Source organism: Paramisgurnus dabryanus, chromosome 16 (genome assembly GCF_030506205.2).
Source record: "Paramisgurnus dabryanus chromosome 16, PD_genome_1.1, whole genome shotgun sequence".
NCBI classification, from domain to species: domain Eukaryota; kingdom Metazoa; phylum Chordata; class Actinopteri; order Cypriniformes; family Cobitidae; genus Paramisgurnus; species Paramisgurnus dabryanus.
This window is the reverse complement of record NC_133352.1, coordinates 15,506,195-15,525,277: the sequence shown is the minus strand read 5'-3', so window position 1 is coordinate 15,525,277 and position 19,083 is coordinate 15,506,195. Positions and strand designations below refer to the sequence as shown.

The following is a 19,083-nucleotide window of genomic DNA, read 5'->3' as shown; positions in this document are numbered from 1 at the left end:
ACAAGTCCCATTAAAAAAACAGATGCAGATTGGGCTTCGCAAATTTCCGTGAAGGCTCTTTACTTTGTCGTAGACCACTTTGTTTTTCACAGCTATTGGAAAACTGCTCGGGACATAAATCGTGTATCTGTTGTCAAGTGCTGGGGCTGTCAGCATGTTAATCTGCCTGATAAACATTGCAGTGAAGTATGCTGGGATCATGGGGCAGCTGCTTTGGAGAGGCACAGCTCTGCCGGAGACGCTGGAGGCAGGAGCTGTGGAACAGGCAAATAAGTTTGGGGGGATCCAGGCAGATTAACACAGACGACACAGATCTAAACACAGGCCTGCTGTCTTCCGTCTTAATTATTTAGTCTTTTAGTCACGGCTCAACGTGGAGAAGTTAAACCCATTTGAGTATCGGAGGCTTCTCTGGATTCTGTCTGAATGTATTTGTGTCTTAGGTGTGGGAATAGTACTGTTTAATACAGTCAGGTCTTGACAGGAAGTTATTGATTTTAGTAACATGATGAGGCTCATCGGTTAATTTATTTAAAGGTGACATAGAATGATTGAACAGAGTATTTATTCTTGTTCTGTGATGTGAAATGTAGACAAAACTTTCTTTGTTTGGGTCTGTAATTCCTTAGAAGCTTCCTAAAAACCTCTCTCAGATAGCTCTATTAGGGTGGGAGATTTTAAACAAGTGGTTTTGCACCCATCTGACTCCCCCTACTGGCTTAACTTGCAATCTCATTACTGATTGGCTGACTTTGCTGCCACTCAAAAAATGTAGCCAATTATTTTAAAGTGGAGGGGCAGTGAGATGCCTGTGATGTCATAAGCATCAGTTTTTCAGATTGGGCCGTTTTCTGGCTGACATTTCTAAAAGAGGAATTTCTATGAGACTGAGATGTTTAGCATGTCTAGCACTTTTTGTATGTTTGTGAATGCGGGTAGACTACCATTATTCAACAAAGACAAGGTAAAAATGGTTTTTCATTCTCTGTCCCCTTTAAAAGTGTTGATAAGAGGTACCAATATGCACATTTTAGGTACACATGTACAACTTTTGTACATTTTGTATGTATTTTTTATCAAGCCACCTTAATTTCCTTTTAAACCTGAGCTTAAGTTTATACTCCAACACATCAATGCACTATTCATTGAATATTTACAGTGCATCCTTAATAAAATATATGAATATGGAGCGATAGATTTGGAGTAATGATGTCAGTTGTTTAAAGTTTGATATCACTTTTGGCCACTATTGTACTGTACTAAAAACATAAAACCATAAAACAGGAAAGGATATCACAGAAAGAATCCACTAGCTGTAAAAGGGTGCATGTGATTGGTTTTACTTTAGATGCACATACAGTATAGGGCACATGCCCTTTCTTTGCTCAGTGCTATTATTGGGCAGGGTTTACGAAATTAATCCCAATTCATCCATTGCAGATCAAAATGCACGTAATCTCCATTTACAAAACATTATGTATGTGTTTGCTTTTGAGGTAGGTGAGGTTAGGTATGTAAGTGAAGTAATAAGTTCAGTGTGCAAAGACAACTAAAGTTAAGCCAGTTAAGGATGACTACTCTGTGGCTATAAAAACAAAACAATGCCCTGTTTGAGTAGCACAACATGTTAACCAGTGGCATGAGTTTGGGATGGGTCCTGTTTCTGAACAATGGAGAGATTGAGGGCGCGGCACAAGGAGTGTTTGAAAATGTAATGGTCCTACTGTTTCTGAATACAAATCCAGTTTGCAACACAATTCAGCTATAATACAAAAACCACACTTGGGGTTTATTGCTTGGTTTGAGATCTACCAATCATTGCAGTCCTTTACCAATTGCTTTTTGATGAATTAAAATAATGTTCACTGAATAGATTGGCATTATAATTAATATTAGAGTCTTTGTTTGGTTGAAGGATGAGAGTTATTAAATATGTTTTAAAATGAATGAGTAATGAAGTAATGCATGTGGAAGCAGATATTAATCTGGGTGATAATATAAACTCATTGTGTATGTTGATTATTGACCCACAAATTGCTTGTGATGTTTCATCATTTGTAAGTTGCTTGGCTAAAAGCGTCTGGTGAATAAATAAATGTAAATGGAGGATATTGCTCAGCCAGCTCAGTCCCTAAACACCCAAGGACTGGTGCTTTATGCATGCATCCACTGTTCCCACATTTGAATTCGTTTCAGACAAGCTCTGAGTCACCTTTATTTTCAGTGCATTCACCTTTAATTTTTGGTGCCATTTAACGGCTCGAGCACAAGGAAGGCAGAAATATTCACAGAGTTAGTATTTGCTTTAGAAACTTGATTTAGATTAATGTACCATAGTCATGGAAACTTAGCACTCTGGGACCCTAGATTTAACATCAGCACACTCTCAGAAAAAAAGGTAAAAAAGTTGTCACTGGGGTGTTACCCTTTCAAAAAATACACTTTTGTAGTTAAAATGTGCATATTGGTAACTCAAAAGTACACACTGGTACCTTAGAGGTACATAATGTTTCATATGTGCACCCAATTGGTACAGGACCTTTTTAAAAGTTACCGTCCTAGTTAGGGTTGTGCGGATAGACAAAACTATTGTCTTTTGACGATAGTCAGACATATGGCCGATTGAGGAATGAATCAAGCAAATGCTTGAGTCTTTTGGTGTGGCACAAGATCAAATCAATCACATGGATCTTCTTTAGGTTTTGCGGGACACATAACTTTACAGGCCTTAAATGGGCCTGTGCATGTCCTGATATTTTAAAGCGTATGCCCTGTGCAAACATTAGCACACAGAGTACATGTGAAGCAGACGTTAGCTAAATAACACCTGGGCAGAGTCACTAAAACCAACAGCAGGTTCGTGCGTTAGCCACACTTGGGTTGCGATGATATATGGGATTCAGTGCGAAAGAGAAGGCATGCATGTCTGTGTGATGAATCCTGTCTGAAACGATGGACCTCCATTTCAGTGCACAGCACATTGCCATGGTGATGACAGCTGGATTTTGTATGTGCCATAACCCATTCAGAAGCAAACCCAACACTGATTAATTGAGCTTTTTACTGAACAAATGCCAGTTCAAATTCATGCCTCATATTTTAATGTGACGAATAAAACCATCCAACTCTTGACATTTTCGGTAGTAAATTATTTCGTCCATTTATTATGGAAGGAAATTTCTAAAATGTTTTGGATTATTTTAACCATGGACTATGTAACGCATTATCAACGTCAATCACCAGAGCGACATAAAATCTCCAAACAGGTTGCAGAGGGCCACACAGTTTATCGCTTATCTACAGCCCATCATATTGGTTTTGCTAAGTCTTTTCCCGCTCTCCATAGAGGGCTTGGCTTTTGATTTTGATGATAAGCATATGTTGTCTGGCATGAGCAATCCCTCAACACTGATTTACTTAGGACAGGATGTTTTCTTCAGCAAACCTCAGACTGTAACAATACCACACATGTCAACTCTTACCAGCGCTCGGATACAGCCGCGCAGATCGCCTCGAGTGTTTTGTTCTTCGAAAATAAACTTCCTCGAAATGAAACGGCGACTGACAGAGGCAGATCAAACGAAATGTCCAAAATGAAGGACAGAAACAATATATGTCATTTTCAGTTAGTTTGATTCTGATTGGTGCTGTCGATTCAATTGAGATTGAAGGTATACACTGCATCAGACTCTCCTGGCTTCCATTGTGAATGATTAATATTAATAGTGAAAGGATATAAAATTGCAGTTAGGTTTGGGCCCTCACTTAAAATGTATTTCTTAAAGGCGGAGTCCACAATGTTTGAAAGCCAGTGTTGATATTTGAAATCGCCTAAACAAACACGCCCCTACCCCAATAGAATCTGGACATTCCGTTGATAGACCCGCCCCACACATACGCAACCCGGCATTTGATTTGATTTGATTGGCTATAAGTGTGTTTTGGTAGTCGGCCCGTCTCCTTTTCCAAACCGTTTTTCAAACATCGTGGACTCCGCCTTTAATAGCAATTATTTTATGATAAACATTAAGGGGTTAATCTTGCACAAACAAACCCAAGGTAAAATGTGAAAAATCTAAGCATGATTTTTGTGTCATGTTTTTCTCTGTGTCAAAGCAAAATCAATGGTGACTAAAGCCTAAATTTTAAAGGGTACATTTCATACAAGACTTTTTAAAGATGTAAATATATATAAATCCCAGAGTACATATGTGAAGTTTTAGCTCAAAATACCATATAGATAATTTATTATAGCATGTTAAAATTTCCACTTTGTAGGTGTGAGCAAAAATTTGCAGTTTTTGTCCTTTTAAATGCAAATGAACATTTCTCTGGTTAGATAGTGCGGATTAAGGGGCAGTATTATCCCCTTCTGACATCACAAGGGGAGCCAAATTTCAAGGACCTATTTTTCACATGCTTGTAGAGAATGGTTTACCAAAACTAAGTTATTGGGTTGATCTTTTTCACATTTTCTAAGGTGACAGAAGCATAGGGGACCCAATTATAGCTCTTAAACATGGAAAAAGTCAGAATTTCATGATATGTCCCCTTTAAGGAGGGGGGGGTCTAAAGTTATTTCATGCATTCTGACTTATTAACACAGTTGAAGAGTTGGATTCCTCATGCTAAATATAGGCAAAGTGTCAAAAAAGCAGTTGGACTTATGAAGGAGTATTTCTGTGCCAGGGTTTGTACAAGTTTTTGAAAGCTTTTTTTTTAACATGAAAGTTTCATACGTAACAATCTTGCTTTATGTCTTTTATGGACAATTTCAGTGCAGGAAGTACAGTGGAAGTCCTTATATGGGCAATTTAACCAGAATAGTGCACGCACATACCAACCATGAGCTGATACAAAATCAACATCAATAAAGACGTGTGTTGTTGTTTGTGAGATAAATTTAAGCTTGTTCAGCTTCCCAAAGAGCCTAGCATTATGGAAACAATGGATATAGTTTGTTTACCTGAGGTTGGAGCGGAGTTGTGCGTGTGTTTGTTATAGAGCTGCAAATTTCGACTATTTTTTCAACCGATTAGTCTATCGATTATTTTTTCGATTATTCGAATAGTCTAAATAAAGATTTTTTTTTACAAATAATAAATGTAACATCTGCTATTAATGCCAACATTTTATTGAAGCATTTTCTCAATTAAACAAATACACAAACAGTGCCAGTGCCAAGGAAAATATAACAAATCACATAAAAACAAGTCCAACATTAATTCAGCCTAACATAAACAGTGCAAAAGGGGCATTATTCACCTTAAACAAATAAAATATATTAATATTAAAGAAGTAAAATAAAAATAAATCAAACTGAATAATAACTCCTTATTAATATAAAAACATGTCCTGCTCTTTATTGTTCCAGCCCTAGTGCTAATCATAAACTAATGAAGAGTCATCATTAACTACAAAATGACTCACATGAAATCATTGTTTATTAATACATTAACTAAAAAACATGTCATGTTGTACTTAATGATGACTCTTCACTTCGTTTATGATTAGTACATGCATTTACTCAGCATTAGTTCAGACTGAAGTAAAAATAAGTTCATTGTGATTCATGAACCCTTATTATAAAATGTAACCATTATATTATTACTGTTAATATTATTACTATCAGTAGTAACGTTACTGCATTCTCATTTAGCATCAACTTTAACATTTAACTTTTCTTAAGTCTCGGGTAAATACAAATTTAGTTAGCATGATCTTCTAATATTTTATAAACGGCGTTTACGCTGCTGTTACTTTAAATAAACGCATGTCAGGAATACCTAACCAGACGAGCTTTTATAATATCTGCGCACATAGCAAAAAAATAAGCTATGGGAACTCCGCGCTGCCAGCTGGCTTTCAGTGCACGCGGGCACATGCCTATCTCAGTGTAACACAGTAACTTATTATTTCATAACTTCTTAATATAAAAAGTTAAACTTGTCCCGCTCTTTATTTACTGTTTCAACATACTGCCCAGACGTGATGCAATGTCGTGTCTGTCAGGCGTCTCGCAACTCGTATTAAACTAAGATGTAAACACAGCTGTATTAAGCACCATATATGCCTGCATTGATTCTATTGTTGTATAAAAACTTACTGTAAAAATTCAAATACTTACGCTGCCGTCGCGTCATTCTGAGGTCGGAGAGCTCCAGGTTGTTTTCTTTTAAGATGATCATGCACAGATGTTGCGCTGCTGTGGTATGCCATTTCAGTTTTACACAGTATGTGTTTTATTTGGTCTCTGCTTAAAGTATTCCCACACTTTTGATCACGTTCTGGCTGTTTGGTATAACACTTGTATTATCCGGTCGGAGCTGAAGCCGCCTTCATTTGAAAACGTAAACAATGCGACGCATCGACGCATTTCCGGCAAATCGACGTAATTACGTAATCGACGTAATCGACTACGTCGACGCGTCGTTCCAGCCCTAGTTTGTTAAACGCTGAATTTTGTTGAAATGGGGCGGTCTCATCCGATCATGAATCGCAGGCGGTATGTAAAACTGCATCAAATGCCTGTGCTTTGTTGTGCCAATAATGTAACTGACACAAACATGTAGTGAATCATAAGTTACCCAGAGATAGTGAGATAATGTTTTGTGTGTGTTGCTTGATCATGACTCACTCCACCCGCAGTACGCCTCCAGGAGCTCGGGCTTATTTGGAAAGAATCTGTAAAGCTGATCTGACTTTTAGAAATCTGATAAAACTGACTCTTTAGATCAGTGGTCTCCAACATGGTGCCCGCAGGCACCAGGTTGCCCGCACAGAGTATGTGATTTGCCCCCCAAATGTAATATTCATTTATTACATATTTTATATTAGCTTGGCTTCTTGTATGTTAAAGTGAAACTTTTGAGTAGACTTTATTAAAAAAGTAGCCCTCCACATTGTTTTATCTATTGTGGTAGCCCTTGCTCACAAAAGGATGTAACACTACTGTAAAGGTACTCAAGATTACCTTAAGATAAGCAAAAAACAGTGTCTTTTATGTGAGCTTTAAACTTACCTAGACTTATCTGCCACACAAGCACTCATATTTCTTTTTTATACAATATTTATCCATCCTTTGAAACTGGCACTGGTGCGATATGCCAGAAGATGTCTGGAGACTTGAGAAAATCTTTAACGTCCTGTGTGATTCCTCTGGAGGAATTTACCCACAATGCACCTTCGGCAGAGACTTGCTTATAGTGTGCATCTGCAGACATTGTAGTATTGCACTTAAATTTACTGATGCCAAACTTTTTAAGACAGGGGTAAGGATTTTTTACAGGGCTTTGCAAGTTTGCACATATACATAAATAATGTCCTGATACAAAGCTTGGAGAGAAAATGTTGATCTGTAACCTTTATGAGCCACAGCACAGTGAGTCATGCAGTTATTCGTGCATCTATTGGAAACCTCTGTGTTTGAGCAATTTGTGTAATGAGTCTTTATTGAAGAGCTATAGATAAAGTGTATTTTAAGTATCAGCTACTTAAAACCAGGAAAAGATCTCTGTTCTGCTCACAAAACTGTATTGTACATATAAAGAAAAACGTTTACATTGCACATAAGCTATATTTGCATGCACAAAATTGTGTCAGTCCGCCTGAATTAATATTATTGCAGATTACGACCATACAGTCGCATCTCATATACTGCATACAAAGAAATTGCATACTTTGTCTTTCTTGAGTAGGTACTTATTTAAATCAGTAATAAGCTCATTATAAGTATGGTCTATATAGGATGAATGTGTGTATATAAATGAAATCCAGACGCATACTACATTCCCTATGTTGCCATTGTGACCTACCAGCATCAGTGTGTCGCGTCATCTCCATTCACAAATCCTTTCCCATTGCTATATGGGCTAGTAAAGTGTCCATCGCATGCACACTTCAATATCTAACCAGAGGCCTTAGGTCGTCTGGTTACTTTTTGAGTACTGTGGATTCAGACATACTTCTTTAGTCACATACTGTTTCTCGCCTAATATACAGTTGGAAAGTATGCGGTTTCGGACACAGCCATTGATTGAATTTGCAATGAATGAATCAGGGCTGGAATAACCTGCATTTCCTGTTCTCTCCTTCTTTTCCTCATCTCCTTCCACTCTGTTCTCCACATGTGCTGTCCTCCTCTGCTCCAGTGGCTGCTCCTCTGTCTCCAAACTGCTCCTCTGGTTCTGCAACACTAGGCCTGTTCCTGTCTAGTGCTGTTTGGGAAGTTGTCAAGTGAGTTTTTTCACACTCGCTCAAATACACACAATTTTCTTTTCCCAACTCTGCATGTTTTCTTTGGAAATTTGGCTTTGTGTTCTTTGTGAATGAATGGGTGATGAGTGTCAAAAGGCATGAGGGTTGTAATGGCGTGTGTGCTTTACCGGTGTATTTGTGAATGTAGAATTCAGACTGATTTCAGATTTACTGATTTTCAACATGACAATGTTTACTGCCGGCACTGTGAATGGAAATTCATTCAGTATTTTTATGCACGTTGGTTGTAGTCTCTAATGCAACTTTGAATGAGATTATTGTGTAGGGTAAACCTATTCAAATGGTTAAAGTGGCATTGTTATTTTAAAAGCTTCCTGTATGTATTTAGTATCGGTAAAGGCTGAACATTTATGCAAACTCCTAATTTTAAACTTTGGTGCATAATCTTACCCTGCGTGTATTCTACTTCGCACATGAATGATATGTGACCCATACGTGAAATCTGTAAAAACAAAGCTAAAGTCATTTTTGGTGATTTACTGTTTTCTATATTAACTCAAAGATCATACTGTAAAAAAAGTCATTTTAATATCTATAATATTGACTAAGTGAGGTCATGCAGGGCTCCAGACTGTGCCTAAAATAGTCGGTTTGCATCTGCAAGTGATATTTTTGCAGAGATCACCACTGGTGACAGTGTAAATTTACGTCAAATTTGCACGCTATCAATTTTTACAGTACGTTAGTGTTTTGCGCGCAGCAGTAGCCTATCACATAATTTGTTGTGTTAACGTAATAAAATGAGACGTTTTGAAACAATCTTTATTATTGTCAGATCTTAGATAAAATATAGTAACCATAGTTTTTTGTTTTATTTGTATTAAAATCATAGTAACCACAAATTTACTATTGACTCACCACAGAAATCATAGTTTTCCATTATAATATATTAAAACTATGGTTACCTAGGTGAAAAAGTAGTACACTTTCATAAACCTCATTCACACAGCACTTTGGTGCTAGAAAATACCCGTAAAATTGCCAGACAAGCCTGTTTGTGAACCCAAACACTTCCCATAAATTTCCTGGGATTTCTCCCGGAAAGAGGACCTAGTAAGATACCCGGAAAACCCTCTTGTTGAACAAGAAGCCGAAACAATGCTGTATTGGGCGTGTTGTAGTGAGGACGCGCGTCATCATAACAAAAGTTATGGTTCAGCTCTTTAAAATTAGAGATTTACATGCAGATCAACATTCAACTAGACTGAAGCAGATATCAGGTAAGTTAGCTCGTCACTCTCTGCGCTGGAGCACTGGAGATCATTCAGCAACATATAAGAATACCACATCAACAAATATATATCATTCAGCTCCTCAAAACAGGGGTTTTAACTCTTTCGCCGCCATTGACGAAATATCTCGTCAATCAAGAGAAATCGCTTCCCTGCCAATGACGAGATTTTCCGCAATACCGCTATTATCCACCATGTGGCGCCCTTCCGTAACTTTTTAAACCCGGAAGTATTGCCCTATGGCAAGCGGCTGCATGTCCGTGTCTGTTTTAAAGATCGCTCTGAATGGGATCTCTATGAAAAGTCCGTCACAAAAATTGAATTATATCTGCTTTTTGCTCAAAATGTTGTGTTTTTGCAGAAACTTACCCATATTCAAAAGCTGATTACAAAAGAACCACTGAAAGGTTTTTTTTTTTTTTAAAGCAGAGGGTCTGTTCTTTCATGTGGTATATTGTATGTTTATATATTTAAAGAAGAACATTTTCTGGAAGGCATAAAACTTTGAAAATCATGAAAAACGCTGGCACTGGCTGGCAACGTTTTTAAAAAACGCTGGCGGTGAAAGAGTTAAATGCACATTAATTATCACGATGAGAAATGTCTGCAAACTGGATTAAAGCAGAGATCAGGGAGCTTTTCAAATATCCACTCTGAAGCTGAGATCATTCGCCAGCATAGAACAGTGCGTCACACGCTCCAAAAATGCACACGAGTGGTTTCTGGAGAGAGAAATAATAAATAATAAGCAAAACTTCAGACACTGCGGAGAAGTAAGTGCAGGACTTTAAATAGGTCACATGTCTTTCCGGGACCTTATCTGCGTGAAGGCACACACAGATTCCGGCAAATCATTTGGCAGTGTGAATGAACAAAAAAATCTAATGATCCCGAAAAAATCCCAGGTGTATTTTCCATGTATTTTATGGAATGTCTGTGTGAAAAGGGCTCTAATGTACTTAACGTGCTCTATTATCACGCACTCAGTTTGTACTTAATTTACTAAAAACTCTTATTTAGTACTTTTAAAGATGATCTAAGTGCACTTATTTGTGCTATTTTGAGACACCATGAATATAAACTAAAATGCGCTTTTAACATAATAACACTTAACACTTCCATACAAAGATTGATTTAAGTTTACTACAAGTGGTACCTACATTTTTTTTAATCCAATTTTAGCACCGTTTAGTTTATATTCATGGTGTCTCAAAATAACACAGATAAGGACACTTAGATGTTCTTAAAGGTGCTGTAGATAAAATTGTATTTATGTAGGCATAGATGAATAATAAGAGGTTCTGTACATGGTAATGACATATTGTGAGCCTCAAACACAATTGTTTCCTCCTTCTTATGTAAACCTTGTGCATGCAAAACACCACTGGAAAACAGACCAATCTCAACATAACACAGATTGTGACATTACAGTGGAGGTATACGCCCCAAAATTAAATTACACAATAAATTAATTACAATGTTGTTACAATATTAAAAACAAAGTTGTGACTTCTGAGTTAGCACTATATGCTAGTTATGCGCTTTAAGCGTTAAGGCTAAAGTTTTACTATTGACAATACAGTTATGTTTTGCATCTCCGACTCCATACTGAAAATCATAAACTTACCACTCAGAAATGTCCATCAACAATTTTCAAACGATTGATTATTCCTCAAAATCTGTATCTTCGTCTAATACGGGCTAAATCATAAGGTCTGTTTACACACACATAGAGCTACTGAAATCAACTGCTCTGAGAAACAGCCGATCAAAGCAGAGCTCAACATTATTATTCATGACCCTGTCAAATAAGTTAATAATACACCATTTTACTCTAAAAGCAAATCATTGGGTTGCAAAATGAACACTTTACTAAAACTATGGTGCATTTCCTAGGGAAAGAGAGGGCAGACATACACATTCAACATTTTAAACATTTAAGTTTATTCTTATGTGGCAGAAAAAATTATTTGGCACCTGTTTTTTTTTTGCCTCATGGGAGCCTGTGGCTCCTTATTTGATTTTTTGTCTGGACCCTTGTCATGTCACAGATTGAAATCAATGTCAAATCAATAATTGAAATAATGAGATTTATTTCAGCCTGGATTTTACAGACAGGGTCACATATATCAAATCATGTCTTGTTTAGGAGAGCTGTTGTTTTTTTAGAGACCAGATATTTGAGAATGGGTTCTTTTGACTTGGGCAAGGAACTAACCACCTAGGACCCTTTACAAACCATAAAGAACCTTTTACCAACACTGAACACCCTAGCAACCTAAGATGTCAAATACATCTTAGGGTGTCCCCAGAGTATGCATGTGAAGTTTTAGCTCAAAATATCATATAGATAATTTATTATGGAATGTTAAAATGGCCACTTTGTAGGTGTGAGCAGAAATGTGTCGTTTTTGGGCGTGTCCTTTAAAATTCATATGAGCTGATGAAATGCAAACACTGATCGCCATGATGGTGGTTTGTTGAAATTGAAAGTCAATTGGCAGTAAAAATGGCAGTGACGTGGTTGGATAGTGCAGATTTAGGGGCGGTATTATTATAATAAGATCCCCTTCTGACATCACAAGGGGAGCCAAATTTTAATGAATTTCCTATTTTTTCACATTTGCAGAGAATTGTCTTAAAACTAAGTTACTGGGTTTTTATTTTTCACATTTTCTCGGTTGATAGAAGCACTGAGGGCCCAATTATAGCAATTAAACATGGAAAAAGTCAGATATTCATGCAGGCACCCTTATTTCTTTAGAAATAAGTACAGTATTTAGCAACCAACAATAGCTGAACAATACTGTACGTGAAAGTTTGGTTTCTCTAATTAGAGTCGTTAATTCTCTCTAATTGGACTTCATTATTGACTGAACATTTACAGAAGCACTCTAAAGCACAGGGAAGCTTTTCATTTTATGATTTGATTAACTTGACCTGTAATGTGAAACGCTGTTATCATCCTACCCACATGTTGGGCTTCTGGCATGCAGAGACATTCATGAGCAGTCCACTTATCTTAATGAGGAGGAGCACAAGAGGGGCCGCTTGAAGAAAGAATACTGCCATGGGCAACTTGCGCCAGTATCTGCCACTGCTGATATGAAAGCAAATAGTTTTATTAATTTACCCGATGATTCATTTCAGTGGTGTTGCATATCATGGCGATAAAGCACTTTGGAAAAAGTAAAATGTTGCTCATAACACCTTCACTTAGATCAGACCATTAAAAGGCGATGTACTGTAAGTATTATGATTGAGGTTTTGTCTGGACGCATCTTGTTTGCATTAAACAGACTCACGGTTTCCTCCTAATGAGCTTAGGTTCGCTGGATCCAGCATGTTGTTAAGGCTGCAGTGATCATGGACACATTTCAGTAAATTATTATCCACCAGTAATTGGAGTTTCACTGTGTTTTCATCTAGTAAGGATGCCTCATCACCTCTGAAAGTTTTAAGGCTTTTCCTCTCAGTTCACATGTTTCAGAAGATCAAAAGGTACTGGAAATTGAAAAGATGGCTTTTAGACTCAAAGTCACAGCATCCAGAGGATTATTATTAATATTTTGCACGTGAATGATTCTGCTTGCGCCCATGAAACTTGCTTTGCTAAACATTTACTAATTTACCTGAAAGGCACAGCACACTGACATAAAGGGGGAATGGCTGTCAATATTCTTTTAATTGTGAAGGATGATGTATCCAGTCTAATAGCTTACCAGCTTACCATTGGACTGTTGAAAGATATCAACTGAACCAGACCCAAAATACTATGACTTGTAATAAGATGCTTGACAAGGCAGGAGCAATGTGGACACATGGTACTGTGTCTATTGTAGAGGTCTTCTGGGCTACAGAGGGTCTGTTCTTTCATTTGGTATATTGTATGTTTATATATTTAAAGAAGAACATTTTCTGGAAGGCATTAAACTTTGGTGAAAATCATGAAAAACGCTGGCGCTGGCTGGCAACTTTTTTTAAAAACGCTGGCGGTGAAAGAGTTAAAGGGGATGAGAGCTGAGACCCTCATTGGCTTATTGCACGTTACGCCCAAAACACTCCAATTACTCATAAGGGGAATATGAACCACCCTTTTCGATCGTGCGCTCGGCGCACAAACCATTTTTCGCATCCTTAGATTAGCAAAACTGTATTCGGCTTTAGACAATGCGCTTAGATTGTTAAAATAGGGCCCTGAGACCTGAACCCGTCTCCTCCGACAGCCCCCCTATGGGAGTCCATCTTATGTTGGTTTTATCTGGTCTTTTCAGTGGGGTCTTTACAGATTTCACCCTTACAGTGTCAGTAAAAAGGGTCAAGAAAGCTGTCATTGGTCCGGTACCCTTTCAAAAAATGCACATTAGCACCTAAAGAGTTCATATCAGTACATCAAAGGTACATATTGGTACCACATATGTATAAATGTCTGTACCTAAATGGTACATAAGGACCTTTTTAAAGGGATAATTTGGGTCTATTTATGCAATTGAACTGTGAAAAAGAATACACATACTGTACTTACATTCAGGAGTCAAAGATATTCAATGTTTTTTTGTAAAATGAATGGATTTGCTGAATAAATACATACACAATGGTAAGTGAACACAAATGATTTGAATATTTATCATTTGATTTATTTCACCGAGAGTGTATGGCAGTGTTGTTATTACACTTGAGAAAATGATCTCACTCGACTCGGTGCATTTGCGTGTGTAAACAGCTGGATTATAGTGTGTATTTTGGAGATCTTAGCCATTGTAGATTGATAGAGTCCTGATAACCTTCACTGCCTCAGCTGGGAATACTCCAACGTGCATGAGTCATCCGTACCTAATTTTGATGTGGCCTTTTGGACTTGACCCTTTGTCCAGTGCTTTAGTGGATTTATTGCTCAGCCAAATTACAACAAAGACTCACAGGAAGAGGAAGAACTCGTGTGGTGCAGATAGCAGCGCCATTTCCAGAGCTATAAGCATCTTGGTTGTCATAGCTCTTTGAATGGTACTGCCATATGCATTGAACTATCACCATCGTGCTCCGACTATCTCTTCTAAAAGCTGTGTAAGTGATGTCATTTTAACTTTTGAATTAGTTTTTTTCCAACCTGATTGTTTCTTTCTGTTGTTTATTAGACTTTATTTTCTTTTTTTTTAATAAACAAATGTGAATAACTCTGGAGGTCTTGTGCAAATTGTTAGTGGGTTTAAATTTGCCTTACTCAGAACACTCTAGCAATTACTTAAAAACATCCTATTATTTAAAACCTTTTAAACTCCACGGTCCCGCCAACGCATCCAAAACTGCATCATCACATTTATTTACAAAATTGTAATAAAACTAAAAAAAAGTTGTGGATGACAAAGTTTTCTGTAAAATAAGACAATTTTTATCAATTTATACTACCTAGTATGTGGGTAGGGGACTTTTAAATTCAGGCATGTCTAAAAGAATACTATGGAAGTAAATGGTGTCCATGAATGGTTTGGTTACAAACATTTCTCAAAATATCTTCCTTTGTGTTCATCAGAACAAAGAAATTTATACAGGTTTGTAACAACCTGAAAGTGAGTAAATGATAACAGAAATTTTCATTTTTGTGTGGACTATCCCTTTAAAAGGATAGTTTTGTCATTCTGATTGCTGGAGTCAGATCTCTTTGGATACATTTCAGTACCAATGCACAATTACAGAATACCCACTGGCATTAAAGGTATTGTCAACAACAGTTTGGCAGAATGCTTTGGATTAGCCTGATAAAAAGAGATGCAATTAAATTAACTTCTTTCCATAAGATAGTGTCAGGATTTGCTTACATTGTGGAGACTAACCAACAGTTGCCACAGGGAAACCAGCTTTATAAGCATACTAAGTAATGTTTTAATAAAAGTCAAGTAAAACAAGTAAAGAATGTTGTTTGAGGATTGTTTAGGCACTGGGTTAAGAGGATAAAAATAGCATTATCTCAGTATAAAAGCAACCAAAGTTTTAAAAAGAAGTCAATAGAAAGAATAACAAACATGCATGTGTGTGTTCTCAGATCAGTTGTGGCCAAATGCATACAAATAAGTTTTCAAGAAATAGATCAATGTGGTTATTGTTAGGATCCCTCGTGGAAAAAAGTCCCTGCAGTTTCAAAGCAAAGTGACCTTTTGGTAAACGAATAATGCTGTTCAGGGCATTAACTCAAAATGGGATGAAACCTGATAGGCCGAAGAGAGTTTCTTTGGCTAAGTGCTGCTTCTATATCAGGACATTATATAAAAAAATCAAGTACTGGCTCTGTTATTAGCTCTTACTGGTTATGTAACAGCAGTCATTGCATGAGAATAATGGGACACTTCGAAAGAGTTCAGCCGTGCATTCCTCGCTTTCATTGATCTGTGCATTATCTCAACAGAGTGACTGTGAGACAAACTTTTAAGTTTGTTGATTGTTTGTTTTCTAAGTGGCATTATTCTCCATTATCTTTGGCATGCTGACTCTTTGTTTTGAATTTCTCATAAGGATGCTACCTTTTAACTTGTAAATGTATTAAAATGTATTCAAATGTGTAAGCTTTTACCTTTGTATGGTTTATAATATTTTGAACGTAAATCTGTTTATATTTCAGCTGTGGTCAGCAGTATAGTGAGTCATTGCTTATCACACAAACATCTGGCCCGCTGTGCCATAAAGACACAACCAAGTCCTAACACTGAGGATGACTTGTGATCATTAACACATCCTCACAATAACACAGTGACCACAAACATGTTCAGGAAGTTTTTCCTATATTCATTTTCTCCAGAAAGATTGCAAGGAGTTATTTAATCATAAGATATAAACAATTTACCTGAGCTAGTTAGCTCTGATAAGTGGATTTCAAGCAGAAAGTATTTAAAGATACAAAACTGCAGGGCTTTGAACCAGAATTTTTTCCCAATTGGTTCGTTCCGAACAGAAACAGTTTTTTAACGTTTCCGGTTTTTGGCTCAACCCTAAAATTGACGTTCCTGAACTGGTTAGAACAAAAAAATAAGGTTCCTGAACCGGTTAATAACGTTCCATGTCAGCTGTGGGACATACAAATAAGTAGGGTGATCATTAAGACATTAAGCTTAAATTATTAGTCTACATAGTTTACATTTTACTTTACATTATGTAAGCGGCATAACTTAATTCTGACACGCCTACATTTGTTGAGTGCACTTAAACACGCACACACACACACAGACGGAAGACAAATTCCAAACGGCGCTTCAGAAAGAAGATGCAGCATAAACAGTCGCTCCACATAAAGTGAAAATTACGCTGTTTTTCAGTGCTTTATTCGCCAAATGTATTTATACATCAAGAGATCTTTGAAGGGCATAGGGATAATCACGTTTGATTGGAGTTGGACCGGAGACATTCAACCGCTAGTGCGTCTGTGCGTACAAAAAATTGTTCACTTTAGCACCTTTTTGTGGTTAAATTGTTTAAAATCACTTAAAATCATATTGCACAGAAATCTTATCAAAGGACGGAAAAAAATAACGGTATTAACCGGTTACCATTATTTTCAATAAACGGTTTCATTTCTTTTCCTTGCAAAACATTAAAAGTTTCTGGTTTTCGTTTTCGTTCCGTGAACCGGTTCAAAGCCTTGCAAGACTGTGGACAATCTATTGCCAGTATTCTGCAAAAAAAAAGGTCCCTAGATGTCACTGAGCGGTAGAAGTAAGAAGTAAAAAAACGTTGCACCTAAAGAGTTAAAATTAGTACCTCAGAGGCACATTTGGTACCTAAATGGTAAATATTAGGGCATTTTTAAAGGGTATTTTTGACTATTTATGTCTGACAGTGCGTTTAGTGTAGTTCTGGGTCGGGTGTGCCTCATACGTCTTGAAAAGTGAAGCCGCTGGCTCTTTGATCGCCCCCTGGTGGCTGGCTGCAGTACAAGTCATAAACCCCACCCTCTCCATGCAAATGAATGGGACTCTGCTCTAAATGAAAAAATTATTTACACTTCCAATAAAAGTTTCTGAAAGATGGTTTTGGTCCTTTAATGTAGCTGTTATCATGCTGATATACAGTATGTTCAGTTGTTCGTTTTTGTGATAAGTTTCATTTTAGCTAGTAATTTGATGCTATAGAAACGGGGCGTGTCGTTATGATTGGTGCGGTTGAATTAGACGTGCAAGGGTTTGAACGGAAGTTTGATACCGCAGCTCCACGGACGATTCTTTCTGCGCATGACTTGGCTCCAAACTGACGTCGGCCATTTTGGGTGCAATTCATTTCAATGGAAGAAGGGCGACGTCGCATCTCTTTTTTACAGCCTATGTTCTGGGTAATTCATCCATTAAACACATAATTTATTCATTCATTCATTCAACCTCAAAGCTCAAGTCTTGAAAGGTGGGAAAATGATTTAAATATTTTTTATTCCATTCCCCATCTTTATTCTGTCAGTGTTGTTATGTGAACCCTTTGGATTAGGTTCTTATGGTTGGGAAAAATCTAATTTAAAGGTTTATCTGATTAGATCAGTGATCTTGTGCTCTGGTTTCAGTTTGAGACAGATGTGCTAGTGGGTTTAATGGGGTTCACTTGCAGTTTTTTGCAAACAAAGCCTTTTTCCAGCCAATGTCAGTGTGTGGCCTAAACAGAAATATAAGAAGATTAAAGATTTTTTTACTGCTGTACATAATAGCCTCTGCTTCGGTAGTTATTATACTATCAAATGTCAAGGCAACAATGATATTAAATTACTTCCAATTTAGCTTTAGCTTAAAGGGAAGCTTAAAAAGGCATGCATTTCCAAAGATTGCTTTCCAGAAAATATATTTATAGCACCAGGAGTCTAAAAATGCATTTTGATTACCTTTAAAAATAAATAGATAATACATTTTCTGATTCAATTATAATAGTCCTTTAAAATCTCAGAATGCACAAGTATAATAAAGGGATTATTTTGTTGCTTTTATTAATTTTTGTGTGAAGAAAATTGCATTAGTGTTTAGAAAATTGTCATTTTATGAAGCTCTCGTCTCTATTGCTGGCTTTTCAACCTCGACTGATTTTTATAGAAAAACACAAAGTGAGCAAGCCATGTAAAGATTTTCTTCTCTAAAGGTCTTTTTCTTGTAATTGCTTTGCAACGATTGAAGGGAAAGAAGAAACACAGAGCTGTTAACTGTAATCATAATCATAATACCAGGAACTCACACATACTCATTTTTTATCATACAAACCACTCATTGCAACATCTAAAGAATGACTGTACATATACTGATATATGAACAGAGTATTTATGTATGTTCTGTTGTATTTATAGACAATAATATCATACTGTCAGAAAAAATGGTCCCAAGCTGTCACTAGGTCCTAATATACCATACAGATATGAATACATTTGGTACTATAATATGTACCTTTGAGGTACGGGCATGTAATCTTTCCTATCAGTATGTACCTTTTAGGTACTAATATGAACTCTTTAGGTGCTTTTAAAAGGATACCACTTCAGTCACATAGGTGCATTTTTGGCAATTGTTTTGCATAATTGACTTTTCTTATGTATCAGCTTTGTCTTACACACTGATAGAAA

At 36.9% G+C, this 19,083-nt stretch overlaps 1 protein-coding gene across 3 annotated transcripts in view; it reads left to right on the top strand.

The window, feature by feature from the left end:
• The window catches only part of htr4 (5-hydroxytryptamine receptor 4), a 106,874-nt gene that overhangs the window by 80,360 nt on the left and 7,431 nt on the right, over nucleotides 1-19,083 (top strand). Inside the window, exon 7 of one of the 3 annotated variants that reach the window (XM_065271519.2) lies at nucleotides 8,151-8,235. The exons of the other annotated variants lie outside the window; for them this stretch is intronic. Coding sequence (XP_065127591.1) covers nucleotides 8,151-8,214 — 64 coding nt within the window. The 3' untranslated portion in view covers nucleotides 8,215-8,235. The remainder of the gene's footprint in view (nucleotides 1-8,150; nucleotides 8,236-19,083) is intronic. 3 annotated transcript variants of the gene reach the window in all.